General features: G+C 48.0%; 9 protein-coding genes across 9 annotated transcripts; 4 read left to right on the top strand and 5 right to left on the bottom strand.

The window, feature by feature from the left end:
• Positions 1–331: 331 nt before the first annotated feature.
• On the bottom strand, positions 332–3,092 carry F5147DRAFT_675966 (DNA polymerase epsilon, subunit B). The gene is made up of 12 exons (XM_041435972.1): positions 2,781–3,092; positions 2,585–2,723; positions 2,358–2,532; positions 2,156–2,306; positions 1,969–2,103; positions 1,792–1,919; positions 1,690–1,747; positions 1,422–1,641; positions 1,058–1,365; positions 896–1,006; positions 713–846; positions 332–659 (listed from the first exon to the last, which is right to left on the bottom strand). Exons 1-12 carry the CDS (start codon positions 2,811–2,813, stop codon positions 632–634), a joined length of 1,620 nt encoding a protein of 539 aa, XP_041297477.1. The 5' UTR covers positions 2,814–3,092; the 3' UTR covers positions 332–631.
• Positions 3,093–3,239: 147 nt separating this feature from the next.
• F5147DRAFT_568673 (uncharacterized protein) lies at positions 3,240–4,752 on the top strand (the record flags this gene model as incomplete). Its single annotated transcript, XM_041430912.1, has 8 exons — positions 3,240–3,300; positions 3,361–3,875; positions 3,930–4,119; positions 4,173–4,261; positions 4,309–4,384; positions 4,439–4,470; positions 4,524–4,629; positions 4,679–4,752. 8 exons carry the CDS (start codon positions 3,240–3,242, stop codon positions 4,750–4,752), a joined length of 1,143 nt encoding a protein of 380 aa, XP_041297476.1.
• Positions 4,753–5,792: 1,040 nt separating this feature from the next.
• F5147DRAFT_675960 (uncharacterized protein) lies at positions 5,793–6,244 on the bottom strand. Its single transcript, XM_041435971.1, has 3 exons — positions 6,107–6,244; positions 5,886–6,043; positions 5,793–5,829 (listed from the first exon to the last, which is right to left on the bottom strand). The coding sequence occupies exons 1-3, from the start codon at positions 6,213–6,215 to the stop codon at positions 5,803–5,805; spliced, it is 294 nt and encodes a 97-aa protein (XP_041297475.1). The 5' UTR covers positions 6,216–6,244; the 3' UTR covers positions 5,793–5,802.
• Positions 6,245–6,986: 742 nt separating this feature from the next.
• On the bottom strand, positions 6,987–8,325 carry F5147DRAFT_675955 (pyrimidine 5-nucleotidase). Its single transcript, XM_041435970.1, has 6 exons — positions 8,193–8,325; positions 8,057–8,146; positions 7,890–8,000; positions 7,697–7,839; positions 7,524–7,640; positions 6,987–7,472 (listed from the first exon to the last, which is right to left on the bottom strand). Exons 1-6 carry the CDS (start codon positions 8,218–8,220, stop codon positions 7,221–7,223), a joined length of 741 nt encoding a protein of 246 aa, XP_041297474.1. The 5' UTR covers positions 8,221–8,325; the 3' UTR covers positions 6,987–7,220.
• A 665-nt stretch (positions 8,326–8,990) lies between these two features.
• Positions 8,991–10,105, top strand: F5147DRAFT_675950 (ribosomal protein L6e-domain-containing protein). The gene is made up of 2 exons (XM_041435969.1): positions 8,991–9,764; positions 9,823–10,105. The coding sequence occupies exons 1-2, from the start codon at positions 9,300–9,302 to the stop codon at positions 10,069–10,071; spliced, it is 714 nt and encodes a 237-aa protein (XP_041297473.1). The 5' UTR covers positions 8,991–9,299; the 3' UTR covers positions 10,072–10,105.
• F5147DRAFT_834181 (golgi-body localization protein domain-containing protein) lies at positions 10,081–19,994 on the top strand. Its single transcript, XM_041443899.1, has 18 exons — positions 10,081–11,428; positions 11,481–11,755; positions 11,807–11,869; positions 11,930–15,049; positions 15,076–15,142; positions 15,199–15,346; positions 15,397–15,661; positions 15,710–16,511; positions 16,570–16,658; positions 16,711–16,923; positions 16,977–17,041; positions 17,099–17,500; positions 17,552–17,816; positions 17,866–18,498; positions 18,549–19,075; positions 19,132–19,231; positions 19,285–19,707; positions 19,757–19,994. The coding sequence occupies exons 1-18, from the start codon at positions 10,534–10,536 to the stop codon at positions 19,817–19,819; spliced, it is 8,415 nt and encodes a 2,804-aa protein (XP_041297472.1). The 5' UTR covers positions 10,081–10,533; the 3' UTR covers positions 19,820–19,994.
• Positions 19,995–20,011: 17 nt separating this feature from the next.
• Positions 20,012–22,521, top strand: F5147DRAFT_389664 (uncharacterized protein). Its single transcript, XM_041429559.1, has 14 exons — positions 20,012–20,286; positions 20,342–20,591; positions 20,643–20,697; positions 20,750–20,952; positions 21,006–21,013; positions 21,065–21,095; positions 21,143–21,247; positions 21,297–21,353; positions 21,405–21,563; positions 21,618–21,679; positions 21,734–21,747; positions 21,804–21,852; positions 21,899–21,933; positions 21,989–22,521. Exons 1-14 carry the CDS (start codon positions 20,179–20,181, stop codon positions 22,338–22,340), a joined length of 1,488 nt encoding a protein of 495 aa, XP_041297471.1. The 5' UTR covers positions 20,012–20,178; the 3' UTR covers positions 22,341–22,521.
• On the bottom strand, positions 22,412–25,484 carry F5147DRAFT_675931 (cobalamin-independent synthase). The gene is made up of 7 exons (XM_041435968.1): positions 25,300–25,484; positions 25,106–25,247; positions 24,882–25,049; positions 23,596–24,822; positions 23,265–23,538; positions 22,862–23,215; positions 22,412–22,807 (listed from the first exon to the last, which is right to left on the bottom strand). The coding sequence occupies exons 1-7, from the start codon at positions 25,334–25,336 to the stop codon at positions 22,715–22,717; spliced, it is 2,295 nt and encodes a 764-aa protein (XP_041297470.1). The 5' UTR covers positions 25,337–25,484; the 3' UTR covers positions 22,412–22,714.
• Positions 25,485–25,769: 285 nt separating this feature from the next.
• On the bottom strand, positions 25,770–27,287 carry F5147DRAFT_629621 (serine/threonine protein kinase, negative regulator of sexual conjugation and meiosis; the record flags this gene model as incomplete). The annotated part of the gene is made up of 2 exons (XM_041432757.1): positions 25,770–26,657; positions 26,711–27,287. The coding sequence occupies 2 exons, from the start codon at positions 27,285–27,287 to the stop codon at positions 25,819–25,821; spliced, it is 1,416 nt and encodes a 471-aa protein (XP_041297469.1). The 3' UTR covers positions 25,770–25,818.
• Between the last annotated feature and the right edge of the window lie 61 nt (positions 27,288–27,348).

Raw genomic sequence — 27,348 nt, 5'->3', positions numbered from 1 at the left:
ACGTTCACATAGGAGAGTTGAGGATGAATAGACTTAGGTTTCAGACAATAGAACTGTCCGAACTAAATGTATTCGGTGGGGGAAAGATCACTGGTACTCTACCAGTAGTTAACAGACGGTTTAAATACTGTAGAGTCAGGAACACTAAAGAATATGAGAGAAGGAATGAACTAAGATGAGTCAGTAGAAAGGTAACAACGAGAATATTGGTTGCCATCGCCAATATTCGACGATGGCTTTTGACGAGCGTTACAATAAAGTGCTAGCAACAACTATTCTTCCTCTGGTGCCATTCGGAATTCAGGCGAATATTTTTAACGGATATCTTATTGCGTTGAATACAACTTCACGCGCACGAACCAATGGTACCGCGTGCGGCGGCATCGACAGGTGAAACCATAAAACTCAGACGTACACAACAGTCTTTGTGATGCTCGGTTTCTCCAATTGCCACAAGTGAACTCATGTCGCTTTGTCTTCATCGACAAGTTTGATCGCTACGCAAGGTTAGCTTTTGTGTGTAAGCGGTGATAGACATCGACGTTCGGCTTCTCTGGTGTACCGACCGATTGCATTGGACAAGATCTTAGTATAGATGTACATTCTTGCGACCCTGACCACCAATTTCGAGTTAGTCTTCCTGCTCGATGTCGAGCACACTAATACCAGTAACATCAGGTGCGATCTTAGACAAGCCAGTCAGATCACGTACCCCTCTTCAGAACTCCTCTCGGCAGGGCAATATGTCGAAAAAGAAAAAGAATTGCCAACAAAACCTCCAGGATTGAATACGTGACATCCCGAGTATGTCAACTTGTATTTCTCGTACTTGTCAGCCAGAATCACCTAGGATGGCATTATGATTTGGGCGCATGAAAACGAGACAACTACTCACGGCGGTCGGGAGAGGGTATAGTCGGAGTGCATGGTCGAAGTCTGGCAATACAGGTTGAATATGTGTAGTCAGTGGGGTAAGATGACTTTGGTCTAATATCGACTGGACCAACTGAGCCCGAGGTCAGTAACATTTGCATGCTTATACAAATTTTGTACGTACATATCGTCTCAAATCTTCGCCGGTGACATTTGGTTTTATGCCAATCGTGTTCCTCAACATTCGTGCCATGGTATCCTCCCTAAATATAACAACTTCCTGACCAAAAAACTTCAAGCGGCAAGGATTGCTGGTGAAGTGGACTTTTGGAATCTTGCTGCGGAGATGGGATGTAAAGGTAGATAGGATTGGTCTGCGGGGAAGGGCACTGCTGCCCGTGATATCTAGAGGCCCTGGAACAAAGACGAAGTGTGTCTCTCGAGTAATTTGAGGATATGATGCTATTAAATCGGCCAGGGAATCGAAGTTTTCTGTCCAGTTAAATTAAATGAGTATCGAGTGCGTTCATGAATCAACATGCACGAACCCTGATAATGCTGGATGTCTCTACCGCCCCCTTGCATTATTGATTTGCTCGTGAAATTACCACACATAACGATGACCTTAGGTATGAAGCTGTTCTCGATGCAATTGTCGAACATCTTCTGAAGTCCGACGAGAGTTTGAGGGTGGTCTAGCCAAACATCTGAAAGGAAGAAGAAATAGAGGTCGGAGAGTTCTTCACGAATCCGACGGGCGAACTGTGACTGCAGCATGGTTAGCCGATGTCCGCACAAAAAGTGAGGATAGCTCACATCTTCGAGCAAGGAAGTTGAACCTTGCCCCAAGAAGTCGATGTGACCGTAGATTGACCTATTTTCCGTGAGCAACATAGTGACAAAATCAGAAGTACATGCCTAGCAGTCTCCCGATCCTCGCAAGGAGGTTGTCCCATAGCCACGACCTCGAGGATGCCGTCTTCATTGTATTCCCCTTCTACAAGGGCGAAGCAGCCCTCCGTATACAATCCTTCGCCTGGTTCGTCCTAACAAAGCCATAAGAGCAACGTCATCTCGAGATCTCAAGATTCTTGCCATTTTGGACAGATCAAGCTCGACGCTTCCGTCCGAGTCCTCGACGCACAATTTCCCTTCCTTGTTGTGCGCAAGCATTCCCAAGAGCAAGAAGCGTTCGCCGGCTCTACCAAGCAGCTGCTTTGTGGATTTGAGCTGATCGAATCATGGATCAGCGTTGGGCCCTCGATATCAGATTATTGAGTACCGTGACAAGATGTTCTCGGTCTCGAGATGGAAGAGTAGATGGTGAGAAGTGTTCGTTTCGTAAGATGCTCTGCTTGATTATATGCAGTCGGTTGCGTACCGCCGCTATTCGCGAGTCTGCGCTACCCGCAACAGTGAGAGGGCTAGAAGATCTTGATTGAAATGAGATCCAAAGCTAAAAGCAAGTTATGATACGAACACACTTCTCGAATGTTCCCCTTTCCTGAGACCAGTGCCATGATGGCATTTCAAATGCGTCTACGAAGTAGAGATGGCTATCAGGGTCTAGTAATTCTTCTGCTTCCCCCGGATTGCCTTGGTCCTGTAACGCGTCATAGACTCTTCGCAAGATGTCCAATGAAACTTTCATGGCCGCATCTTTTGTAAGGGTTAGCCTTGCTAAACACCCCTGATGCAACAAACGCGTTACCATCTTGTTTGTTATACTCCCTTGCAATGGTCTCGATTGAGAACTCCACATCATTGTCCTCTATATCATGCTTTTCAAGGATTTCTTCCAGGAATTGTAGAGCATCTGGACCTAGCGAATGGCTGTATTTTCGAAAGACCTTTTGTCGTGAATGCAATCAGCTGCGAGTATCAATTGTTATGACAGAGGTTTGAACCTTGATTATTGTGAGTTGTCGACCATCAGCCATTCCTGCGCGTGCGAGACAAGAAGAAAAAAGGATAGCGACTTCAAGTTCAAGAGTGTAGAGAATCGACGCGGCGTGTCCACTGTCCAAAGCCTCGGACGCGTTCAGAGGACTTGCTACTCACGCCAAATCTTAGGTTCCTCGAGTTGTCCGGATAGTCTTGGCGGTCTGAAATGCAAGATACACAACGTTGTGTGAGATGCGGCCGTGATAAAACTCGTCAAGCAGAACCGAAGCTTGATAGTAAGTACTATGACGGAAGAGATTGACCTCAAACACCGCGCTTCGGCAACAATATTAATATGAATTTTTGTTTGGCCAGCCACATAGTACGCAGCTTCTGGCGTAGTCACGTGGTAGATGAAGTTACTAACTTAGGTATGTAACTGTTTCGTGCTCCACTCAGGCGTATCTGCGGTGAGCCTCAATATGTTCGCAACATTAGACCTCGACATCAGACCTGGATCTGGGATTGGGATGTTTGAGTTAGGTGTGTTTGCAAAGGCTCTCCGAACGAGTATGAGACTCATGCCGTTTGAATCTGTATTAGGTACTTCCCTTTGGGCAGTCATCGACATCTTGCGTGGACTTCAACATCTATTTCCTCAGGTTGAGGTTAAATTTGATCCAGAGGACTCTGCGACGACACCGGTAATTCTTCATCTTCGTCCCCACCTGGACCTCTTGTTTTCAGGATACCATCAACGCCTCCATACTATCTGCGTGCGGAAACTCAGGGAGCCTCACCCACCTGTGATACTTCGCTACAAAGATACAGTCATATCGTCGTCTGCAGAACCTTTGGTTAGAGTACATGTCAGCCGTACCTTCGGTCCAACATATCCAGGAGATGAACTAAAGTACCCTGGGATATGGTTCAGCTTCGATGACGATGGTGTCAACGAAGGATTCAAAGGGGGCATCACGCACCTAGAGCAACGAACACAAGAAGTAAAGCGTATCTTTATCAGACAAAAAAGTGTAGATGGAGAGGAGCGCGATGCTTTGGATGAGGTAATACCGTGTCCAATCATGCACGGTGACATTTCCAGCGCGGTTATCAAGGTCATCCCTGCTTCTACTTTCTGTGTAACCAAACTAATACTTCAATCAAATCAGATACATGATGGCGTGCACTTTAATTTCTTCTCTTCTCCCTTGCTTCTCCAGGTTCGCATAGGAGAAACTACAGCACAAGACCTGACAATTGATCTTGGACCTCCCTCTCGAGTTCATCACAAGGAGGACGAACGAATGACCATTCACTCACCGAACCTACAAGTATCTGAAGATGATGGTAGCACCGACTGTAAATGAATCTGAACTCCTCAAAAACATTGCCGCTCAGCGTTAATGATCTAGATTTCTATAATTACTTCCATCACGGTGTGGACTTCCTAATATCCGGCCAGACTCATGTTGTGCGAAAGATTATCATACATTCGAATATGGTACGACACGTATCGCCTCTTTGTGATCTTTTTGCAAACCCGTATAGCCTGGCTCCCCGCTCTTTCAGCGATATAAACGATGTCCTTGGCAGTTGGAGGGCAAACCCGAAGATGACGAAGACGGTAACTTGCCTCACTTACATTTTTCTTACCTGCGTTCATCTGAGCATAATTTAGATTCACCTCCTCGCAAACACTTTTATGAAAAGGTTGCCGGTTCTCTGTTTTACTATATCGATGCGGTGCTGATCCAAAAGTTTAGTTTGAGACGATCAGGCGTTTTCTCAGTCCTGGAGAGATGCTACCCTCCATGTTACTAGATCGCACAGATGAATATGATAATATCACACTGCCTAACTCGTCAACCCGTCAGTTGTCAGTCCTTTCAATATACCTCGCAGACTGACTACTCTACAGGTTTGTATGGTTATGACGGTGTGATTTTGGAGGTGAATGAAGCATCACAAGTCGTGACTGTGATGTTGTTTTGAATTATATATCAACCTTGTACTCAGGAATCATAAGTTATCTACCTAGATCCATACTATCCATACGCGGCGACACTGGCCCTTCTTTCATAAGAGGAGATGGAACTGTAACATCGTATGTATCACTATGACATGGCAAGCAGGAAGCAGGCTCAAGCGCTCACTTAATAAGTTATGCAGTCGCCGATATCACCTCCATTCGAGATGGAACAACAATCAGTCGGACAGATGCAATCCAGAGTGCCCTCCACCTTGTTGGATTCCGAACAGTAAAACAAAAATTGATTGCCGTTGTTATAACCCGCGAGTGTTCCGCACTCATACTTTCCTGCAAGTAACGATATAGTAAGTACGCGGTCTAAGGTCAAAACATGGTATGCTGAAGGTATTCACCATTATGGGCGCACGGCATTCCGTTGGGGTTTGAGCCTTGTACTGTCACTATGCCCGACAGTATTACGGCAGACATGGTCGCTGTAGTGGTGAGTGATAGCAATTTCATTGTTGGACGAGGATAGATGATGTTCTTTGTTATCGAAATCATAGTTACCACATTGCTTTTATACACATACTAGTAGTGGGCGACTTCCCGGAAGGTTTTACAGACAAATTCCTATTAATCCTCGGGCCTCCTACCTTAGCCGATACAGACGAATTCGAATTTCTGTTAATCCTCAGCTCCATACATTAGCCGAAATTCAATATTTAATACCCAAACTGTGTATCTATGTAACACATAATGATTGAGCTAGTGTTGTGGGCAGAACTATTTTGAAGTAGTTCTGCCAGCAGAAATGTCCTGCGAGCCGCATGGCAGCTGCCGCAGATGGCATATTTCATTTTGATGGTACTAGAAGTGTCTACATGGACCATGGACTCGAACACTAGTAGTAGTATCAGGTCGTTCCAAGTCCCATGACCTCGTCATCTACTAGGTACTTAGTCCGATAAGTCTACGCTTACTATACATGTTCTGGCTTCTCACTCGCGGGCTCATTCGAAGCCCGAACTGCACTTAGAGAACAATCTCAATTTGAAATTCAACACCTCGCCTTATGTAAGGTGACTTGGCCGGAACGGCTGTAACATCGTATCACTATGACATCATGGACATGGCAAGCAGGAAGTGGGCTCACATTAATTATGCAGCTGCCGGTATTACCACCATCCAAGATGGAACAACAAGTCTTACAGCCGCAGTCCCCAGCGACCTCCACCATGTTGGATTCCGAACAGTAAAACAAAAATTGATTGCCGTTGTTATAACCCGCGAGTGTTCCGCACTCATACTCTCCTGCAAGTATCCGTACTAAGTACGCGGTCTAAGGTCAAAACATAGTATGCTGAAGGTATTCACCATTATGGGCGCATGGCATGCCGTTGGGGTTTGAGCCTTGTACTGTCACTATGCCCGACAGTACTGCGGCAGACATGATCACTGTAGTGGTGAGTGATATGAATTTCATTGTTGCACTCCAAAGGACGAGGGTAGATGATGTTTTTTGTTGTCGAAATCATAGTTATCACATCGCTTTTATACACATACTAGCTAGTAGTGGGCGACTTCCCGGAAGGTTTTACAGACAAATTCCTATTAATCCTCAGGCCTCCTACCTTAGCCGATACAGATGAATTCGAATTTCTGTTAATCCTCAGCTCCCTACATTAGCCGAAATTCAATATTTGACACCCAGACTGTATATTTATGTAACGAGTAGTTGTCAACACCTGACGGTGAAGCTAGTGTTGTGGGTAGAAGTAGTTCAGCTGGCAGCAAGCGTGGCAGATTGCAAATTTTATTTTGATAGTACTAGAAGTGGATGTAGAACGACTGTACCAGTAAGCATCAGGTCATTCCAAGTCCCATCATTGTTTGCATCACGGCGGTCCACGACCATGATCATCCCATCATGCTGCAGTTCCACAAGTCAAATGCTCTCCCTTTCAAGACTTAATTTCCATCCGCATCCCAGTCCGAAGCAAACTCCGTGTCCATCATTTTATACATCCGTGCTGCAAATATCTTCCAGTCGAGCAAAATCGGTATCAATCTCATCGAGTGACATCGTTTCGGGTCCTGGGACCTTCAAGATTGTCACCAGGGACTGCTGCGAGCAGAGAAGCATTTTGATGCCTCCCAGAAATGACAGTTCTAATCGTGTTTATCTGGCCCTTTTGATGCATCTTATGGGGAAAGTGATGGAGCCTTGAGACTTGAAGCATGTAGGTCGTGCTACAGCCAGTAAAATTACATCGCATTGATATCAGATATGCAGACGCTGCTCGATCGACACCGAGGGGTTTAAGGTCCACAGGTTGAAGATGTCCTTGATGATTGATCGATCCCTGATTTCCTTCTGTCTTATCTTTCGACGCCAAACTGGAGAATGGCAACAGACGAGCCCTCGCGGATTTGCGAAAACGTGACTGTCGTGCCGCAAGCACTCTAGATTGTTTCGTGTAGAAGTTTGTTATACAAAGATTTCGGGCCAGAGAGTCCTGAGTTCTTCTAAATCACTGATCTGCCTGATGCTCTCGGGGTCATTAGTATTGGTGTCCAGAACAAGTTTCTTCGTCTTTCCGCCATCCACAATTTCCAAACCGGCCTCGCAAAAGTGTACACAATGACCCCAGCCAAGTTTTTTAGCGCTTCTGACATTGAGCTGACTGTCGTCGACGAAGTAACATTTAGATGGATCTGAAATATTCGCTTGTTTCATGGCCTGTGCAAGATTGAGTCGACATCCATGATTAAACATGTATGGAGAACTGACATTGTGATAATAATCTGGTTCCGGTTTGCAAGTAAAGCCGATTTGCTGGTAATCACAGTAAACAAGGCCCTCGATCTGGTCTTCTAGGTCTAATATCTTGAGTACTCGTTGTGCGTGCTGAAGGGTCGGTCATTCTGCGTTATATATTCACGAGTATGCGAATCGGCGCTTACGGTTTTGTATGCATTCGTCAACGCCCATACACGCACCTTGGTTCTGTCCAAATCTTGAAAGAGCTTTCGTAGCCCCGGATCTGGTTTAATGAGATCATCGAGAGGAAGTGTACCATCACATTTCCGATCGAAATCCATGGGATCTAGAGCCTTATGTTTATTCAGCAGCTGGCGGTCGCAGCGTAGGTTCTACCTATGTTATGATGACGTGTTAGACCGCGAAGTGCCAGTCCGTACTGAGTGTAGTATGAGTGATGCAACTCGGAGGCTTCGTCCTCATCGAGCCCAAGAGTGACAAAGTATGCTGCTCTTTCCATATTTATCATTCAGAGTATTTGAAAGAGTTCAATATTGACGAACCATGGATGCGCTGACCCATGGCTTGGGAAATCTTGGTGCTGGCGGAATATAGTGTATTATCGATGTCAAACCAAACGATTGTTCTAGGATCTTTGACACGAGTCAGAGTGTGCGATGCAATGCGGAAAAAACCGACCTTCTTTGCGTGTGCCATCTGGAGACATCGTCAGTGAGGGTATGAAGATTAATGTGATATGAATGAGATTGTGTCCTCTTTAAAAGTAATCTGGGGCCGGCTGACGTGGCAAAGACCGCTACGTTAATGTAGAAAACTACATATCCGGTTATGACCGGCAGAACTCTAGGCTATATGTAGGTGTATTGGACATTCCTAATGAAGATCATCTCAATATTCAAATGTCCCTGCTCGCCTCATCATCCTCGCCGTTGTATTAATCAACCACCTCAACCTCATCTAGAATAGCCTGTTGTAGTATCCCTTGTTCGAGCCGATCCAACTCGTCGAAATCAATTTGAAGCATTTCCCTCCAGCACTTCAACTTCGTTAATGTTCTGAACTTCTTCAACTCGCAAATTCGGCAGCAACCTTGGGCCATCAGGCAAGATACTTTCTCGAGTCTCGACCATCAAGGAGGTCATCTGCCACATCATCGACGAACTCACCACGTGGAAAAACACATCGTTACCAACACGGAAGGATGAATGAAAAAGCTAGTTTCAAGATTCAGAAATTAGATTTGACTCTCAAAACTGGGGATGACATGTACACCGGAGGAGCTTGCATGCATTTGCTAGGTTATTTTATAGGTTCCAGGCGCTCGAAATTGTTGTTGATCAGTGACGCAAGGGGGCCTCCTCCAGCATGTGCCATCTTGCTTTAGGAATATTGGTTTTTATGATCTATCGAATCCAAACTATATGTTGTCATATAGATTCTAAGTTACATCGCGTGCGTCCGTGTCGGGCACAACTGGTTTAGACCGCTATCTCCAACTTTGGTGACCTACATGACTTATTTGGAATTTTATTCTCACACTGTGAACTCCGATACCACTCGTCTGTATACTGGTAATATTGATAGACACGGACGCCTCAACAGACAGTATCCTCAAGACTGACACTGTGAGCACGAATTTTTGCATTTTATGACCTCAGGGAGAATGCTATAAGGTCTTGGGACATATCTGTCCCATTGATCGTTGATTTTGGTGGAGATTAGAGTTGGATGGCTATCTTGCCTTGTGGATGACTCTTAGGCAGTAACTGACTGAAATCGTTCTAGATGGCCCGCAGCAGACAACTCGCACCCGGCGTTGGGCGCTTCTCGCGCTCACAGGCTGCTTCACGCCGTGGTCTTTACAAGGGTCTCAAAAAATCCGACAAACCCGCACCCACAGAAACTCCCGCCTTCAAGGAAGTGACAGTGGGCGGCGACAAAAACAGCGGCACGCGTCTCGTACCCACCTCCAAAGCACCCCGATTCTATCCTGCAGAAGATGTGCGTCAACCAAAGAAGAGCCGAAAGTCGCCAAAGCCCGCCAAACTTCGCTCCACAATCGTCCCTGGTACCGTCTTGATCTTACTCGCTGGTCGTTTCAGAGGGAAGAGGGTGGTTTTCTTGAAGCAGCTTGAGAGCGGGTTGTTGTTAGTGACTGGACCTTACAAGATCAACGGCGTTCCCCTCAGACGGGTGAACCAAGCATATGTTATCGCCACATCCACCAAGGTTGATCTTGGTGAATTCAAGGTACGTAGATGGCGTCAGAGCAAGTCTGAATCATTGCCAAACTTAGTACATGTGTTAGGTCGATGCCAAGATCAACGATGCTTACTTTGCAAAGCCTGCAACCAAATCAAGCTCTGCAGAGGCTGAGTTCTTCGAGGAGGGCAAGCCGAAGGCAAAGGAGGCCTTCCCAGAAGCCAAGTCCGCCGACCAGAAGGAGGTCGACAAGACTGTCATTGCTGCCGTGCAGAAGCAGGAGAACCTTGCAAAATACCTTAAAGCCACCTTCGGCCTGTCGAAGGGCCAGTTCCCTCATCAGATGGTGTTCTAATTGTGGAGGACGCTAGGATCATGGAGCTGGGTGGGTTGACGACATCAGATATATGATATGCCATACTGCAACATTTCCATTACTCTTTTCATTGCTTTCTTTATGCAAGTAGGCCTTCATGAATCTGTACTATCAGCGCTCTCAGTTTGCATAAATTCCTGAGTGACATGTTGCCGCATAAACGATGATTGTGGCTGTGCGCCGTTTCATTGCCATGCTGTTTCTAGACTTACGCAATAATACGCGTTTCGACTTGGGAAAGGCATCTGCAGCTGGACGACCAGGACTACACCATCAACTCGAGGTTCACGCGTTCACAACATTCTGCTATTGCACTGCTAGTACATAATCGTTGTCGTTGACTCTTCCTCTCCTTTCCAACATTCCTTCCAACGTTTCATTCCTGGACGCCGCTCCCGGCTCTCTACTCTATCACAAGCGCCCTACCCACACAGCATATCAATGAGTCGAATATTTCTGCGGCATCGCCTTAGTGCTGTTTTTGGGATGAGCTGTCTCGCGCTCTGGTTCTATGAGTTTGGCCTGACTAGCTTGTGGTCATGGTTCACGCTTGTGTCTTCCCTCGCGGCAGTGGTCGTGTTCCTGTTTGTTTCGAGGGCGTATATCGCTCCTTACGTTGTCATGCGTTTTTCTAATCATCTACGCGTGCGAAGCATCAGCCTTCGCTCGATTCGTGGTCTATACTTCCGTCGGGGAAATCGTACGTGGCATATTGAACGCATTGGGTATTCCTACCGTTCGTCTGGGGAAGGCAAGCCTAGAGGAATCCTACTCAAGATTCAGGGTCTCAGAATTGAGATCGAGCAGCTATCACGCGAGCTGCCCGCTCGGACTAAGCATAGGCGTAGAATCACTCTGGTGGACTTGTCGCCCTCCCCTCTGGCTTTGCATCTATGGTCCATCATGTCAACCGTATATTGGGTGTTCGACCCCATCATCCGCCCCATCATCCGCATTTCTGTCACGTCTATTTTGAATCAGATGATTCACCGCATCCCTACTCTAACTCAAGCCCTTCGCCTAGAAATCGAATCGGCTGTCATCACACACACAGCTATCCCAGATACCCAACTCGTCGTTGAAGGAGCAGAATTAGATGCGCATCTTACGTTCAGCCATCTTCAGGTCCCAGTTCCTCATTCCGACAAAATCAACGGTCAAGGGGACCACAGACCGTCTGCTGCAGCGTTGGCCATGGGAGCATGGAAGTCTCGGCTTGCGATGGGTTTCAAGCGTACGTGGAGACGTGCTTGGGATAGCACACTGGGCCAAACAAAGGCTTCTTTGACGTTCGATTTGATGGTCAATAAAGTTATTGGCGACACCCCTATTCATAGTGAGTGTTCATGGTTGGAATCAATGGATGGTATTGATGCTCTCATTTTCAGGTCATCCAGGCAGCGAGCCAATTATATATTTGTCTAAGACAGTAACACTCAGCGGGGCTGCTCGATTCAGTCCAAAAGACGGGAAGATAGAAGCGGGCAGTGTCGAGGTTTCTTTGCGCGTTCCGAATGTCCATGTCTCCATCGACCGTTGGCAATCCATCCTTGCGATAATTGACAACCTGAAAACCAAAAACACGGAATCTTCTGCTTCACCCATACTGTCATCGCCAGTTTCGTTTCAAAGTCCTATAATTTCGAGTGAAAGCAGTTCTGCAGTGCGTGTCTCTGGCTGCGTCGATACTCAATATTTTAACCCCTCATTTTAGTCCTTTAATCGTCCCCACTTTTCATCGCCGCCCGCTCGTTCTTGCCAGAGAAGGTCTCACACGGTGAGCGAATATAAATCTTGACGAGAGATAAAGGTTCATCATCCCCACTACGCAACATAGTCATTGTCCTTGTTATCCAAAATTCAAGTGGACATATGTTCAATCAACATCACCAAAACATTCAAAGGAGACGTTTACAAGGCTTCTGTGCAGGACGTATCTTGCGTTTGCAGTCCAAGCGACCCTGATCACAACTCTTCACATCGCACTTGGCTCGGATCTTACCATCAGCCTACTTTTTCCGTTTACGGTTTGCGACTCAAAATCCGGGAAAGTGCTCTCAGTAGGCTCAGTAATGTCTTCACTAGTAGCTTCCAGGTGCTTCTTCTCGGTACCCTAGATGCATCCTTCACGACATCGGAATGGCCTTCGTCTTTGCAACATATTCCACCGGGTGATCCAAATCAGCTTTTGTTGATGATGGATCTCTCACTCGCTGAATTTGCTGTTACGGACCGCTTGGATGTGATACATCAACTATTAAGCAGCCAAACAATATCATCTCCTCCCCGGGCGTCCCTCGCACTCCCTGAGACCTTATCACCTATCCCTCGAATTATCGCCAATATTGAAGTTGGCCGCCTTTCTGCACGTCTGATCTGTGCGGATGCAATGGGCTCTCAGACGCCATTTTCCCTAGTCTTGGAGTCCAAAGGTCTTAACGCCCATTTCATATCGACGTTCCGCGTGAAGCCGTCCATCACATACAATTCCGGTCATGCGTTCTCTGATCAGACTGGGTTGCACATGATACTGCAGTGGGACTTTCATATGGAACCTGTCTTCTTGAATATGAACACAACTTCTCTTCCGCGGAGAGCATCAAGACGGTTTTCCATACATAATCCGAATTCGGAAGGGTTTGACAGCTTGCTCTCCCTCGAAGCAATTGAAGCCAGGGGAGAATTAACTGCTGTAGGGGAATTTATCGATGATGGACAAACCGCATTCAATTTGCTGTGCACAAAGTCCCTTTTCCTCGACCTACACTGTTACACAGAAGGGATCATATTGGAATTGTGGCATCCGCAGTCTGTGGCTGCTGTAATTGCCGTTATTCCTTTACTCCTGGTGAAAGAAAGTACGCCTACGCCATCTGATAAGCCCTTCATACTACCTCTTGGTTACGCCATGTCTCTATCTGTCGCTCGGCTGGTCCTTTTCATCACAGGTCAAGATATCAATCCCAACGCCGAAAGCGATGTCACACGTGGTGTTGCGTTTAGTACAGGCATAGCAATGCGGTACTGTTCCATGCATCCAGATCAAGTTCAGTCTGTAGAACATGCGAGGGCACGTGCGCAGAACAGACATAAGCTATATCTTCCTGCAGACCACCTCGCAGAAGCATTAGTTTCTGCAAGGGCTTCTGCGGCGTCTACTGAAAGTGCTGCTTATGGGAAATTGGTTCTGTGGAAGACGTCTCTGCGTTCAGCTGCTGCTGACACGTATTCGATGGACGACCCGTATATCTTTGAGAAAGACGATCACGCATTCACGGGAAAACAATTCATGTTCTTACACAGAACGGAGGTCGACGTCACTTCCCGAGGGATCAGGTTACAAAACTCAGGAATTTTGCAGTGCAGTGCACACGCCATATCTGCAACCGTCGATGAAGTCCGGGTTTCCTTTGACTTGTGCCACGTCACTGCCTCCCTCCTTGCACTTCAAGTATTGCGGAACATAATACCCAAGTTCCGACCTGCAAAAATGTCCAGTGGCTCACGCGCCCTGAGCTTGAGCTTCCGGGGGATGGTCAAGGCACTGCAGATCCGATGGAATTTACCAGGGCAGCAGCCTGTCACGCGGATCAACTACCTAGAGGCGACTGTCAGCTCCGGGAACATCGAGTGCTGCTTCAATTCATTCGTGTTCTGGGTTCCGATGCCTGCAAAGCCGCATCGGTGGAGGGAGATAGAGGAAGGTCGATGGGAGGAGCTTGGGCGTTTGCATAGGTGCACAGTTAGTTATGGAGGTAAACCTGACGATGCTATCCTGATTGAAGGGGACAGTATCCGCTTCGCAGTCCCTTCAGGATATGTACTCGCGGACTTGCTCCTTGCCATTACCCTGACAATCAAGGCTTCGCGCCACATACATCGTATGGTCGCCACAGGCACATACTTTTCTTTCCCTCTCCCAGAGGCTGAAGGTCCGAAGGTTTTACCGAATATCTCGGTGTCCATCCGTGCCATATGCTTGGAGGCAGCAGATGACCCTTTCGAATCTCAGCTGGGGTTGCTTTGGAGAACCGGCCTCGACGCTGCTAAAGAGCGTATTCAGCGGGAAGACGCGTTTGATGCAAAAGTCGTTGCAATATTGGCTGCAGAAGGAGCTGACGCTTCACCGTCACATAACACTGCATTCAGCTCAGACTACCAGTTTGATGCGGGTCACTCTATTTCTGTTCGTGAGGCCCAGGAAAGACTACACATGCTTCATTCTCTTGACTGGCTTCTGCGACATAAACAACGGAGGCAAAAAAGGGCGGCCAAAGAAGACGACTTCCACCGAGATTTCCGAGGAGCAAATCCATTGAAGCGCCCGACTAGTGTTCCAAATCTCGTGAACGTCACCGGTAGCCACCGTACACCACCCCTATTCCGCGCCGTCATCTATGGATTCCAGTTACAGCTCTCCCAGCCATCATTTCCGATGGAGCAACTACCTGACTTCTTATATGTTCAAGGCCAGGGCGTCCCTAAGGACACGTTCTACACGCTCCTTATTCCCATGCATCTCGATATCTCCTTGAGATCTCTTCAAGTCACGCTTCGAGACTATCCGTTACCACTCTTGCATATCCCGTTTCATTCTGAAGGCAAAGACCGGCCTGTCCTGAGGTTCATTTCTGATTTGGTCATTGCCGAGGACATGGGATCATCACAATCTGTCGAGTGGATTCCCTGTACCATCGGTGGGGCTCAAGGTGGCTTTGTTCCGAGTGGCCCTCTCATTATTGAAATTCCCAAAACCATTATGCCCGTCAAGACATACGCTAATCCCACTATCAAAGTTATGACGGATGGGGTAACAATCTTTGGTTGGGGCGCAAGCTACAGCGCAACTACTCAAGATCTCGTTCGGATCTTGGAGAGCTTAACATCAGACACGCGTGATCCGTCTCCCAGCATTGGGTTTTGGGACAAGGCACGTCCCATATTTATCCTCGCTGCTGTTTATGGATCTGATTGTGTTTTTAGCTGAGGCTCATTTTTCACTGGACTATCGAAGTGTCATTCGTTAACGAGGTCAGACTCTACATGAAAGGTGCGGCTTGAGGTGCCGTCGTGTATCATATGTTTTAATTTATGTCACTGTACTAGGTACACGTGATCCATACACCCTTCACGATGAAGGTGCTGGCTTCGGACTCTGCTGGAAAGGCAATCCCAAATTACTCATTGGATTTCCGAACGACGTCAATGAACTTATTCAGGTGTCAAGTGATACCATGTCTATCATCATCCCAAAGTAATGTCGTCTCAATTCACATTACCAGAGAGACTGAAAACCAAGAGTAGGTTCCATTGTGAGTGGGACGTCACTCAAAACAAGCTGGACGCCAGTGAAGCGCACAGCGCCGCGCCTGGTTGCCTCAAGACCTGTGCCAAACTCGGCTCCGGTGTACGTTTTGGAGTTGGTGTCATACTAGAGCGGTCTTGCAGCACTGAAGATTGTACATCTTGCTGCCTCGGTTCCTCTTTCGACCGTCATTGCCGTTTTTTCACCTTCCGGCCTCATCATGAAGTGCAGCTTACGACTACGAAAACGGACAAACACTCCCAGGTTAGGCAGTTCTTTCGATTGCCTTTCCCCCGCTGATTGTTTCTTCAGACACTTCATGACTCCTATAAGGGCTTCCGATCTGACTTCATTCACCTTTCCGTGTCTTTAACATCTTCTCTGCATTCGCATACCTGCACCGATCTATCCAGCCCGAGTAGTTTCCATTTAACACCACACGCATTTGCTCATTTCTGGTCCTGGTGGGCACTCTTTGACGGCAATTTGTCCTTGCCAGTCAGACAGGGCTCATATTATCCCTCCAAAACAGTGTCCCCCAAGTTTGCTCGTCACCTTGCGACTGTGAAGTACCGAATAGTGGTGCCTCGCTTATTCATATCTCACGTTTACATTGATGACACGAGAGACTCCTGGATTTCTGGAATCACTTCGTTTGTGGGCACCAAGGCTAACGTTGGCCATTTTCAAGCAGATATGCACCAGAGGGACCAAGAATCTATTGCTCCAGGCGACGGTCAGGACAGCATCAAGGTTGTGCGACATAAGCCCTTCTATGCGGCGGAGGTGGTCATGAAAGACATGGACCTTCGCGCCATGCTGGCCACCTTTTCTGAGCCTCTGAAGCAAGCCATTCCTCTGTCGTTCGAAGGTGATCGGGACACCAATAACTCCACAAAGCCGCTACCAAGAATCACTCCCTCGGACTGGATTGATACCGATGATTTCGTGGAAACGGATTGGTCTTCCAAACTTGAACCAGATATACAGCTCCTTCCATTGTTGCTTTGTTCCAGATTGACTTATTTCAAGAAAAATGTCACTTCTGGAGCTATGGAGGGTAGCAAATTTGGTGTAGAGGATACGCATACGTGTCTCCTTGGAAGCGAGCCTTGTAAGCTATTTGAAGTGCTTTGCTTACTCGCCTCTTGTGTCTGATAACCCGAATGTAGCTGTTCCGCAGATTGAAGTTGACCTCGCGAATCATCGAATTGCGCAACTCCGGGACCTCGCCACCCTTAACCCTCACGCCACCGAAGGGGTATATCCAAATCTTTATCTGTGAAGCAATAATGTACTGAGTAAAACATCAGACTTCAACTTCTCTGCACAGGATGACAGCCTTGTTACAAGACTACGCGAATCATTTACGAATGACCGAAATTCCTCACACAGGTTCTCGGAGCAGCAACATTGAAAACTACTATATGCCTTCCGAGACTGTCGAAGCTGACGAATGGGCAGAGTTTGAGAACGTCTACCAATTTCATGCTCCCAAAGTTTTCATGAACGATTCTATCCGTGATGTCCGGCATTCTTGGTATGCTTCTCCGATCTTGCCACTCATTACAATCTACAGGTCATGCTACAGTACTATAACTGTTCAAAGGCGCGACAGGGATTCGAGTATCACATGGCCACGCGGTTCGTGAATCGTTGACATACACTCTTAACTTCCCCTTGATCGTTTACGGCTTCTAGTGCTGTCAAGTTCATCAGGGACCAGGCTGAAACTGTCTTGTCAACTGGGCCCCCGACCGATCGTCAGAAGCTCAAGGGCCCCGTGAATACAGCTCAGACTGCTGCAACTGTTCTAAAAAGAATCTTGAGTCGGGATCGTAATGGCGTCTCGATCGAGGTTGACGATGACGATGACGTCCCAGATGGAGATGGTGCCGTCAATCCTCTGGTCGGCTGGGATGAAGGAGTGGCATTACAAAAACGCCATTTCTGCCTGCTTTTGAAGCCTCAGATCGTTTTGCGCAGTGAAGGAACTAGTGATTCCGTTTCTGTCTTGGCTGCTGTTCAGGCTAAGCTGCAATCGTTCACGATTATGGACAAGTCTAACCTGGAGGATCCGGTCAGCGGTACCATCATGACTAGGTAATGTCCGAACCTTGAGTTAGTTATATCAGAAGCCTCACTTCTTGACAGGAGTTACATGTCTTTGGACGGTCTCCAGACATTCTGTCCTGTAGACTTGGAATCTTGTGGCGATGGATGTGTGCCACTGGAAGTTCTCATCGACTACCGTTGTGAAAGTGACGCCTTCGACCGAATAGTCCCCCAGACAAATGCTACGTGCCAGTACGATCGGTTTAATCGCCTTCGTCTACGTAACAATGTAACATCAGTCACTCGGTCTGTGCCGGACAATGAGCACCGTCGAGGCAAATATGCTCATTTACAGAATGAGACAGTGAGACTAATGTGTATGACTTTTCTGCATTTTATTGACAAACTGGCAGGATCTGATCCAAGTCCGTATCCCTCGGTTCTCCGTTTCTGCCAGCGACCGTCATTTCCAATCCATATCTAACATTATCACAAACCTCATACTTTTCTCCGATGCCGCTCACAAAACTCGGTTGGAGAAGATTGAGGCTTTACTCTTTGCTTACGACTTTACAGATTTCACATCCGCGGCAAATGTCGTCTCGGATTTACAAAGTCGCCTTAGAAACGCCCTCGAGACGCGGAGGGATGCTGAAAATCATGCGCTATCGGCCGTCTCGGAGACCAGGCTAGAAATAATCAAGCTCAAGGCCCATATCTTCCTTCTGACTGAGGAACTTAATCTGATATTCGACGCCATCAAGTTAGCCCAGGATCGAGCCGATGAGCGCTCAGACCAGAAGTCGGCGCTTCTGCTTCTTGCTTCTTCCTCGGAAATTTCGTGGCAAATGCTAGATGATCATCAAGAACTTCTTGCAAAGCTCGCAGTCCGCGACATCGATTTCTCTTGGCTCAGTAAACAAGACAGTTCGACGATGACAAATCTTGTGGTGGGAGACCTTCAGGCATTTGACGGTTCTCCTCATGCTCCTTGGGCTGAGATTGTGTCCAAATTTGAGGACCCATCTAATCACCCCATGTGCAAGGTGCGCCCTCTGACCTCACCAGCCTCTCTCTTTGACACAACACATTTCAGAGAGGAGTATTTCTTGATGCTGATTGGGCAGTGCTTGCCCCTGTAGGGGGGATCACTATCTATGAAAAATTCCAGCTTGATTTCCATCCAATCAGACTTCAGCTAGACGCCAGTCTTGGTCAACGAATCATGGAATACGTCTGGCCGGCGCGGAGAAGTAGGAACAGGGGCACCGATACTGTATCTTCGTACGATACGCACCACCCCAAACCCCGAGCGTCGTTGGATTCTTCTAAACTCAACCAGCCACGCTCATCGCTGGACTGCACCAGTCTCACTCCTCCTTTACGTAAGTTAGGCTCTTCAAGGTCGTTCACAGATCTGCGGAGTACGGCGGCAGACTCCATGATCACGTCGTATCCTACTACACAATCCAATCAGCATTCTTTGACAACCGACGCACTGGATGAATCTCGTCGACATAGGCACATGATGATACGACAGGTATCGTCGGAGCACAAGACTGATTTCGATGAGATGAAAACGCGCTCCTCACAAAAAAACTTCGTGCTTGTTAAGATCTCCAGGTTAGTTCACAAGAAGCGAACGATGGCGTACAAGAATTCTCACAAAGATTTCTCAGTTTAGAGTTGCTGTTAAGCATCATGAAGGCTTCATCTTTTGAATGCCGTGATGCACGCATCCGGACGCACGCGTTGGAGATTAGAAACCAGACCTGGAGTGTACGTTCCATGATCTATACTGTCAATATTGTCGACTAAGTTCGACGCTGCAGTTCGAAGAGCTGGTTGATCAGTTTATCCCATCGGATCTCACGTGGAAAGGCTGGGTCAAGATAGCTTTGCATCAACCATTGGTTCCAGTCTTCCCTGTGGCTCGAGAGTTATTCTCAAAGACGAAGCTAACAGCCTCCAAAAGTGTCTCGCAGCTGGATCCTCGAGCTCCTCGGAAAATACTGAAGCTAAAACCAAAGCGAACAGACACCAACTCGACTGCTGCACCAGCAAGACCGAGAACATCATCCTCATGTGGTACCAACCCTAGTAGATTCACTGGAATGTTTCTCACGGACGAGCCCACCGACATGGATGAATCGACTCCCGCCCCTCCTGCACCAGATATTAATCGTCCATCAAGCCGCGCTCGGCTACTCAGTGTTTTCAGTCGCAGCAGAAAGAGCCTAGACAATGACCCCGACGCAAGTGATTCTACTTGACTTGTTACAGGTTATTGACTTGTTTATGTAGTCGGAATGTCAGTCTGTGGATCATCGTGATACTGACTCTCCAGTGTCCAAGGAAGGTCCCTAATGAGTGCTTAGAAGGATATATCTTACTGCTTTCTCTTAATTTATTTCACCTACTCGTTACATCTACTATCATATCATCTCGTTGTAATGCATGTACGTGTCAGGGCCAGGCCCCATGGGCCCGTGACGTAAAGGTTCGCGAACGTGTTGCTATTAATATATTTTCTGCTCCGGTGCTACTCCAGACCCGACGAGGAGCCTTCCTTCTATAAGTTCTCCTCTTCAAGTACAAACTTTCCATGCCTTCAGTCAGGATAAAGAAGACTCCATCTACATACCCTCTCCTCCCCTGCCAGATTCGACGATGATATCGAGGCGTCATTACCATCGCGGTCCATCACTGTACGCGGACAGCGTAGCATGGGCAGCCTTATTCCCAGACTTACTAATGCTCATAACGCGCAAATTGATTCTGCTCCGGAGAACAAGGCAACGTTTGAGGAGCCACACGACAAGCGGGGCGTTCGAGTATGTCTCCCGCCCTCCCATTAACCGTCAAAAGTCTGGGTCTAAGGTCGTTGAGCACGTCCTAGCTTCTCGCAGGCCATCCGTGTCACCTCCATCGCTGTCACGTCACGGTTCTCCTCCTGTGGACGGCCATGGAACCATCAGGGATAGGCTGCAGGTTTCTCAGACCGACATTTCGACCCACAGCCAACCCGACGTCAGGATACCCGGTATCATAGAAAGCACACTCGAACTGCAGCAGATCCAGCAGCTCGACGAAAGTGTTGTCCATCATGATGATATTGTGGATCATTTGGATGCAATTGGTATCACTGATTTTCTTTCAGTATTAGGTTACACTGTTCTTATACCTCCAGATCCTCAGGTCGCTACTGTATCCAGCCTGGCCAATGCCGCTAATTCTATTCTAATGCGAGTGTTCTTCATGTTCAAATGGATCACTCCAGTTTAACGATTGTATCAGCCCTCCATCGAGCTTCTACTCTCGAAAACCAGTAATTGCGTTGTTTTATCCGAGTGGACGACAAGGCTTGGTCATGGAATCCGCTGGGCGTGCTCAATTTGATGACATGCATGAATCCTTAGACAGACATGTTGAGGACGTTCTGACCGGTCGATCCAAGGTCAAACGTACACTCCAGGGCGTTTGGTCGTTTTTGAAAACTCGTCAGTGTATCTTCAGTCGTTTGTTTTTCGATGTTTTCTCACGCTCTTCGCAGCGATAGGCGTACGTTTGCTATAGTAGTATGATTTATTTGTGGTTACTGATTGATTGTAGATCATAACGGGCATTTACGGGTTTCTTGTTGGTACGGAAATATATCGCGCTCTATTCTTGAGTGCTGACCTTTTGCAGTGTTCTGGGGAGCTGCGCTGGTGTTATTTTTGCTAAAGTGGATCAATTTACACAACGCAAATACCCAGGGTTTTTGGGTTGAGGTATGCTCTCAGGTCGTGTGTGGTCCGTTGTTGTATATTTCCCAAAAACTTCCATAACCATCTTTCATCAGGTTTGTTCACCATCACCGGGATTGGCCTGATTCCTACGCGTGCTCTTGACACCTATAGTGGGCCCCTGTGGTCTTTAGTCTTATCGCAATAACTAACTTTCGAAGCAGGAATCTGTAAAATTTGGCACTACAAGCACAAAACAACGAAGCTACGAGATAAAGCTGGTTTCCCTCAGCTATTCGACGTCGATGACTTGCCCGATCCTGTCTATGACCCTACCTTTGTCCATGTTCTCACTGAACGGGAACAACAGGATTTGCATCATCGTACGTACTCAAATTTGTGGTGGCTCATGATAAACGTCGCTCACTTTGACGCAGAGCAAGTCAAGTTTCACGAGAGTCAGACATGGTACCGCCCACATGGTACTGTGACCCACCGAGTAAGTTCTTTCATATCCATTGCATGACAATGCATTGTTAACACCATTTGGAAGGCATTTCCAATCAAGTGCGTCTTTCTGGCTCAGGTTATATCTCTGCTCAGATCCGCAATGTGTATCACAGTACGGCACTCTGGATATGTCTCTTTATCGATGGAAATTCTGCTTTTCAGGTAAATGTCATGAAAGGCGAAACTACGCTTATTTACCAGTGTTCAGGTCATGCTGTCGAGTTGCATGTGGTCTATGAACCGGTAAGCTCTGTTCAGAGGCTAAATTTGTATCGAGCTAAATTTCTTTCCGCGCCAGATTTGAACGACCGGCGTGGACCACAGGTAGTCTCATTCCCGCGTCGTTTTTGTGCGGGATAATTTCGGCAATATTGATTTGGCGAGGTGGCCAACAGACCAGATGCACGGAGAAAATTGGAAATACCCTACGAACAGCACTTGCGAAAGACAGCTACGATGGTCTTTTGCACGCGCCAACCATAAACCTTTTGACAAATTCTCCTAATGATCTCCCTGGGCAGACCAGTACTGCTGGTACAACTGACTTCAACACGTCATCGGAGAAGCATGATGATAGCAGTGCGACCACTGCTCCTCCAGCAGCGTCGCCTGCCATTGTAGAAGAAATGACGATACCCATGATGAAATAGACAATTGACAACGAGCCTACTATTATTATACCTTCACTCTCATTCAAACATATATTAGATCTATCAGACCAATAGATATTGCATGCTAATATCATTCATTCCATGAAACGCGATACAGTACATTAAGGATTGTTGAAATCCGACTACTACGAACATAGACGCGCTAAGCTCCTGCCTCACTGCCGAGACACTTTGCGGGCCCACAAAGCAGCAACTATCTGTTGCCCTGTCCCTATTGACGAAAACATCGCCGGACATTGTTTTCTTTTTCTTGCGACAACTACCCGAGGTCAAGTGTAGGCCAGTTCCCCGATAAAAGGGCCATGATAATTTAACCACTTTGTGGGCGCTGTTGAAGCGCAATGTGTATAAAATTAGGCGTTAGCTCTGGCCCAGCGTGCGGCAGCAACCAAGTTGGCCAAGGAAGCTTCGGTTTCCTTCCAGCCACGAGTCTTCAGACCACAGTCCTGTAAGAAGATATGAGCGGTGGCTTTAGAGCGAACACTTGATATTCCACTTACAGGGTTGATGAACATGAGGTGGTCGGGGATGATGGCCAGGGTGGTCTTGAGACGCTCAATGATCTCTGCCTCGCTGGGGATACGAGGCGAGTGGATGTCGTAGACACCGGGACCAATCTGGTTGGAGTAGCCGTATTGCTTGAAGGTGTGGAGGAGCTTCATGTCACTCTTCGAGAACTCGATGGAGATGACATCGGCATCGAGACGCTGGATGGAGGGGAAGATGTCACCAAAGTCGGAGTAGCAGAAGTGAGAGTGGGTTTGAGTGGCGTCGGTCACACCAGCGGTGGAGAGCTTGAAGGTGTCCACAGCCCATTGCAAGTACTCATCCCAGTCAGAACGACGAAGAGGAAGCTGAGGCTTGATTAGCAGCGAATTTATCTGATCACATGAAAACACTTACACCCTCACGAATGGCAGGCTCGTCGACCTGGATGGCACTGATGCCAGCCTTTTCGAGATCAAGGACCTCATCACGGAGCGCAAGAGCAAGCTGCTGCGACTGCAGTTTACGTGGAACATCGTCACGAGGGAAGGACCAGTTCAAGATGGTGACAGGGCCAGAAAGCATACCCTTCATGGGCTTGCTGGAGACACTCTGTGCGTAACTGCTCCACCTGACGGTCATCGGCGTGGGACGGCTAACGTCGGACACGATGATGGGGGGACGGACATAACTGTTGGCAAAACAATGAGGCTCGATCATTCAACTTTGCTCGTAATGCAATACTGACCGAGATCCGTAACTTTGCACCCAGGCGTTTTGAGTGAAGACGAAGCCGGTCAGTTGCTCACCGAAGTATTGAACCATGTCGTTACGTTCAGGCTCGCCGTGGACGAGGAGGTCAAGGCCGACTTTCTCCTGGAACTTGACGACCAGCTCAATCTCCTTCTTGATGAACTCATCGTATTCAGCCTGAGAGATCTCACCCTTGCCGAGCTTGGCACGGGCAGTACGAATCTCTTTGGTCTGAGGGAAGGAACCGATGGTAGTGGTGGGGAATCTGGGCAGGTTGAGGTGCTTGGCCTGGACTTCCTTGCGAACGGCGAAGGGACTCTTGCGGTCGTACATGTCAGGGGTAATGGCAGCAACACGCTTGCGGACAGCGTCGTCTGAAGTGGACTCAAACTCGCGACGCTTGGCAATGGAGATCTTGTTGGCCTCAAGGGCAGCAGAGACCTTGGGGTCTTGAGAGCCAGAGAGAACAGCTGCGATGGTGGCAACCTCGGCCGCCTTCTCAAGGGCGAATGAGAACCAGTCCCTTTGCTGCTCGGTGAGCTTCTTCTCGGAAGCAAGAGTGACAGGGGTGTGCAAGAGAGAGGAAGACGTGGCAACGACAACACGGTCAGCGCCGAGAGCAGCAATGGCAGTCTGCGCAAACTTGATGGCAGCTGCAAAGTCTGCTTTCCAAATGTTACGTCCAGAAACAACACCAAGAGAGATCACGATGGGAGTGGACTTGATGGCAGCAAGAACCTCGCCGAGCTGCTGGGGTGCACGAACGAGATCAATGTGAAGGCCAGCAACGGGGAGCTTGGCGATGAAGTTGATGTTGGAGTCCAAGCGGTTGAAGTAAGTGGTGAGCATGATCTTGGGAGAGACAGGGGCAAGCTCGGCGTAAGCAAACGCATACTGCTTGTCTAGTTCGGCACCCTTGTCGAGAACAAGGATGGGCTCATCGATCTGGACGGATTCGGCACCAGCAGCCTTGAGCTCAGACAAAAGCTGCTTGTAAACAGGCAGGAGCTTGGGGAGTAATGAGATAGGCTGGAAGTTAGGAGATGCTTCCTTGGCGGCCTTGCCAAGAACGAGGTAGGAGATGGGGCCGAGAACGACTGGGCGTGTGACAACGCCGATCTCCTTGGCCTCCTTGTACTCGGCAAGAACCTTGTTGTAGAGGAGCTTGAAGTCGGTCTCCTCGGACAACTCTGGGACAACAAAGTGGTAGTTGGAGTCGAACCTGAAACATCAAATTAGAACAACAACACCATTTAGGGATAGTGAAACTAGGACACGTGCCATTTCTTCATTTCACAGGCGGGGACATCAACGCCGTCAGCCTGACGACCACGGCCCATAGCGAAGAAAACATCGAGGGCAGAGAGCCCAAGACCCTGGTAACGCTTAGGGATGGCGTTGAATGCCGCAGAGTGGTCAAGAACGTGGTCATAGAGGGAGAATTCTCCGCTATGAATAGATTGATCACATTAATAAATATCTTTGAGCTCGAAGATAGTACTGACCTGGGGATCAAATCAACACCTCGTTCTTTGAGGCTAGTCCAGCTGGACTTTTTGACATCAGCAGCAGCCTTGATCAAATCCTCTGCGGAGAGTTTGCCAGCCCAGTAAGCTTCAACGGCCTTTTTCACCTCACGGTTTGCACCTGGTCAATCGGGATCAGATATATCTGACTTGTAATCAAGAAACCCATGTACCGATGCGGGGGAAACCAAGAACGCTTGACAAGACCATTCTGAATGAGTTATGGAGGTAGGAAGAAAGGGATGGAGAGGCTATGATCGATCGAGCTGCGTGATTTTGAATTATAAGTTATCTGAGTTCGCGCCTGCCCTGAGTAATTGAAGATGCAATCAGTTGCCACGGCATGTGACAAACGCCATCCTATCTGCCAGCATTCCCCAGAGACTCGTGACCACTATGAGGCGAGAGCGCTCTCCCATGAACATGAGAGTTCATCGCATAAAGCCCCTTCGTCGTCTCACACGCCTAAATACTCTCTCATTCTACCAAGGCTGAACGCTCATTCAATAGATTACCTACCACATCATGGGTTTCATCTGAACGCTCACTCGCTTAGATTACTTAGCTTATCTTGAACGCTCACTCAGTAGATTGCCTAGCTTCAAGTTATCGGATCAAAAATTCCGACGGCTTTATTACAAGTCACTAGACTAACTTACGCTAGGGGTATGACTACTGTAGTATCTACGCAATCAGAAGATCTTAAACCGTGAAACTACATTGCGAAACGAGAACCGACGGGGTCGCTCTGGCCCCATCTTGACAGGCATGCGAGCAAGTATCGGTTCATCAAGTGTCTGCCCCTCAGATAAGTCTGCCACGTCAATGGCAGGCTCATGGGCATGCGTTTCCGGAGTAATGGGTCCCTCACTCTCTACCCCTGAAGAAACAGAACGCGTAGAACAGCTCGATAGGCTATCCCGTGACTCGTAAAGTCGATAGTCTTGTGGCTCAAAGGTTCGAATATGGAGTTGTGAGGGCGTCCTGTTGACGCTCGCGGGCGGTAGGTCGCTAGGTCGCCGAGATGCAGGCGCGGATCCGCGATAAGCCCACTTGGGATAAGGAGGACCGCCGTCGGAGTGGAAGTTGGATTTCGTCGATGAGCAGTTGACGAGGGTTGTGTCGGCTACGACTTGATTGAACACCAAATCAGTCAACGGTGTGGCGCGCCTGTGGTAGTCGTCGCGAGCAGCTTCTTGCGCGTTGTCCGACGCGTCGCGGAGCTCGGCGTCGCTCATGTAGAAGGTATCAAGGTTGAGGATCTCTTCTCTGAGTTCTGGAAGGCTGATTCGCGAGAATGGTTGTAGGCGAAAGATGCGTTTGAGTATGTCGTTGAAAGATTTCGAGATGGGAAGGATCTCGCGAAGGAAGTCCACGTTGTAGAGATATCCGAGGAAGCCCTTGTCCGAGGGTGTCGCAAATCGCCAAGGATTGCGACCTGAGACCATGTTCACAAGAATAACTCCCAATGACCAGATATCCGTGTGAAGCGGTGAGTAATGAGGGTACTTCATCTCACGACTAATACATTCTGGAATGTAGCTTATTAGATAGTGCACCATGCAATTTGAAATCGGAACATACCAGGACTCATATAATATGAACTGCCTACGCCAAACTCCTGACTAATACGACTTTTGGTCGCTAGCCCGAAATCTGCGACACGAATATCCAACCCGCTCTGGCGACAGAGAATGTTCTCTGGTTTCAGGTCACGGTGGTACACACCCAACTGATGACAGGCATGTACGCCATCGAGAAGCTCGATGAATGCCCTCTTGATGAGCGGGACATTGTTCTGGTAGATACGGTTCTCGATGATGGCGGTGTAGAGGTCCCCACCTGGGCAGTAGTCGAGCACGAAGTAGATGTAAAGTTCTTCCTCGATGATCTCGTGAAGGGTACAGATATGTGGCGACGAGCTGGATACTAAGGAGTGCAATAAGATCTCACGTCTCTGGCATACGAGGCGCTCAGGGGAGAGTTCCGTTTTTGGCAAGCACTTGATTGCATAGTAGACAGGTTCGCATGGGTCTGATTGAGCATCGAGAGCGCGATAGACGTTTCCATAGGAACCGGAACCAATCATGTCGACGAGCTCGAAGCGACCGTTGCCGACGATCTGACCTGAGAAGTTTGGGAGGGCTTCGCTATAATTCATGATGCTGATCAGTATGTTGAAAGTAACGAAGTTGTTCCAAACGAGATGTGAATTCGAAGTC

This window comes from Suillus discolor, assembly GCF_016758755.1.
Source record: "Suillus discolor strain FC423 chromosome Unknown F5147scaffold_7, whole genome shotgun sequence".
NCBI classification, from domain to species: Eukaryota; Fungi; Basidiomycota; class Agaricomycetes; order Boletales; family Suillaceae; genus Suillus; species Suillus discolor.
The sequence above is the reverse complement of the archived record's forward strand: the minus strand, read 5'-3'. Positions and strand labels throughout refer to the sequence as shown.

Excerpts from the sequence above, each read along its gene's own strand:
- F5147DRAFT_675931 (XM_041435968.1), bottom strand. The coding sequence starts at position 25,336 with ATGGTCTTGTCAAGCGTTCTTGGTTTCCCCCGCATCG. Across the intron at positions 24,823-24,881 it reads GCCTGTGAAATGAAGAAATG|GTTCGACTCCAACTACCACT; the intron begins GCACGTGTCCTA and ends TTGATGTTTCAG. Across the intron at positions 23,539-23,595 it reads GTGCAAAGTTACGGATCTCG|TTATGTCCGTCCCCCCATCA; the intron begins GTCAGTATTGCA and ends TTTTGCCAACAG.
- F5147DRAFT_389664 (XM_041429559.1), top strand. The coding sequence starts at position 20,179 with ATGGGCAGCCTTATTCCCAGACTTACTAATGCTCATAACGCGCAAATT. Across the intron at positions 21,248-21,296 it reads ATGCTCTCAGGTCGTGTGTG|GTTTGTTCACCATCACCGGG; the intron begins GTCCGTTGTTGT and ends ATCTTTCATCAG. Across the intron at positions 21,354-21,404 it reads GCGTGCTCTTGACACCTATA|GAATCTGTAAAATTTGGCAC; the intron begins GTGGGCCCCTGT and ends CTTTCGAAGCAG.
- F5147DRAFT_675950 (XM_041435969.1), top strand. The coding sequence starts at position 9,300 with ATGGCCCGCAGCAGACAACTCGCACCCGGCGTTGGGCGCTTCTCGCGC. Across the intron at positions 9,765-9,822 it reads TTGATCTTGGTGAATTCAAG|GTCGATGCCAAGATCAACGA; the intron begins GTACGTAGATGG and ends TACATGTGTTAG.
- F5147DRAFT_675960 (XM_041435971.1), bottom strand. The coding sequence starts at position 6,215 with ATGAAATTCATATCACTCACCACTACAGTGATCATGTCTGCCGCAGTA. Across the intron at positions 6,044-6,106 it reads CATGCCATGCGCCCATAATG|GAGAGTATGAGTGCGGAACA; the intron begins GTGAATACCTTC and ends GGATACTTGCAG. Across the intron at positions 5,830-5,885 it reads CCGGCAGCTGCATAATTAAT|CCGTTCCGGCCAAGTCACCT; the intron begins GTGAGCCCACTT and ends ACGATGTTACAG.
- F5147DRAFT_675955 (XM_041435970.1), bottom strand. The coding sequence starts at position 8,220 with ATGTCTCCAGATGGCACACGCAAAGAAG. Across the intron at positions 8,147-8,192 it reads AGATGGCACACGCAAAGAAG|ATCCTAGAACAATCGTTTGG; the intron begins GTCGGTTTTTTC and ends CTCGTGTCAAAG. Across the intron at positions 7,473-7,523 it reads AACCAGATTATTATCACAAT|GCCATGAAACAAGCGAATAT; the intron begins GTCAGTTCTCCA and ends AATCTTGCACAG.
- F5147DRAFT_834181 (XM_041443899.1), top strand. The coding sequence starts at position 10,534 with ATGAGTCGAATATTTCTGCGGCATCGCCTTAGTGCTGTTTTTGGGATG. Across the intron at positions 16,512-16,569 it reads TCTCCTTGGAAGCGAGCCTT|CTGTTCCGCAGATTGAAGTT; the intron begins GTAAGCTATTTG and ends ACCCGAATGTAG. Across the intron at positions 18,499-18,548 it reads CTAATCACCCCATGTGCAAG|AGAGGAGTATTTCTTGATGC; the intron begins GTGCGCCCTCTG and ends AACACATTTCAG.
- F5147DRAFT_675966 (XM_041435972.1), bottom strand. The coding sequence starts at position 2,813 with ATGGCTGATGGTCGACAACTCACAATAATCAAG. Across the intron at positions 2,533-2,584 it reads GGAGTATAACAAACAAGATG|ATGCGGCCATGAAAGTTTCA; the intron begins GTAACGCGTTTG and ends CCCTTACAAAAG. Across the intron at positions 2,307-2,357 it reads GAAAGGGGAACATTCGAGAA|ATCTTCTAGCCCTCTCACTG; the intron begins GTGTGTTCGTAT and ends ATTTCAATCAAG.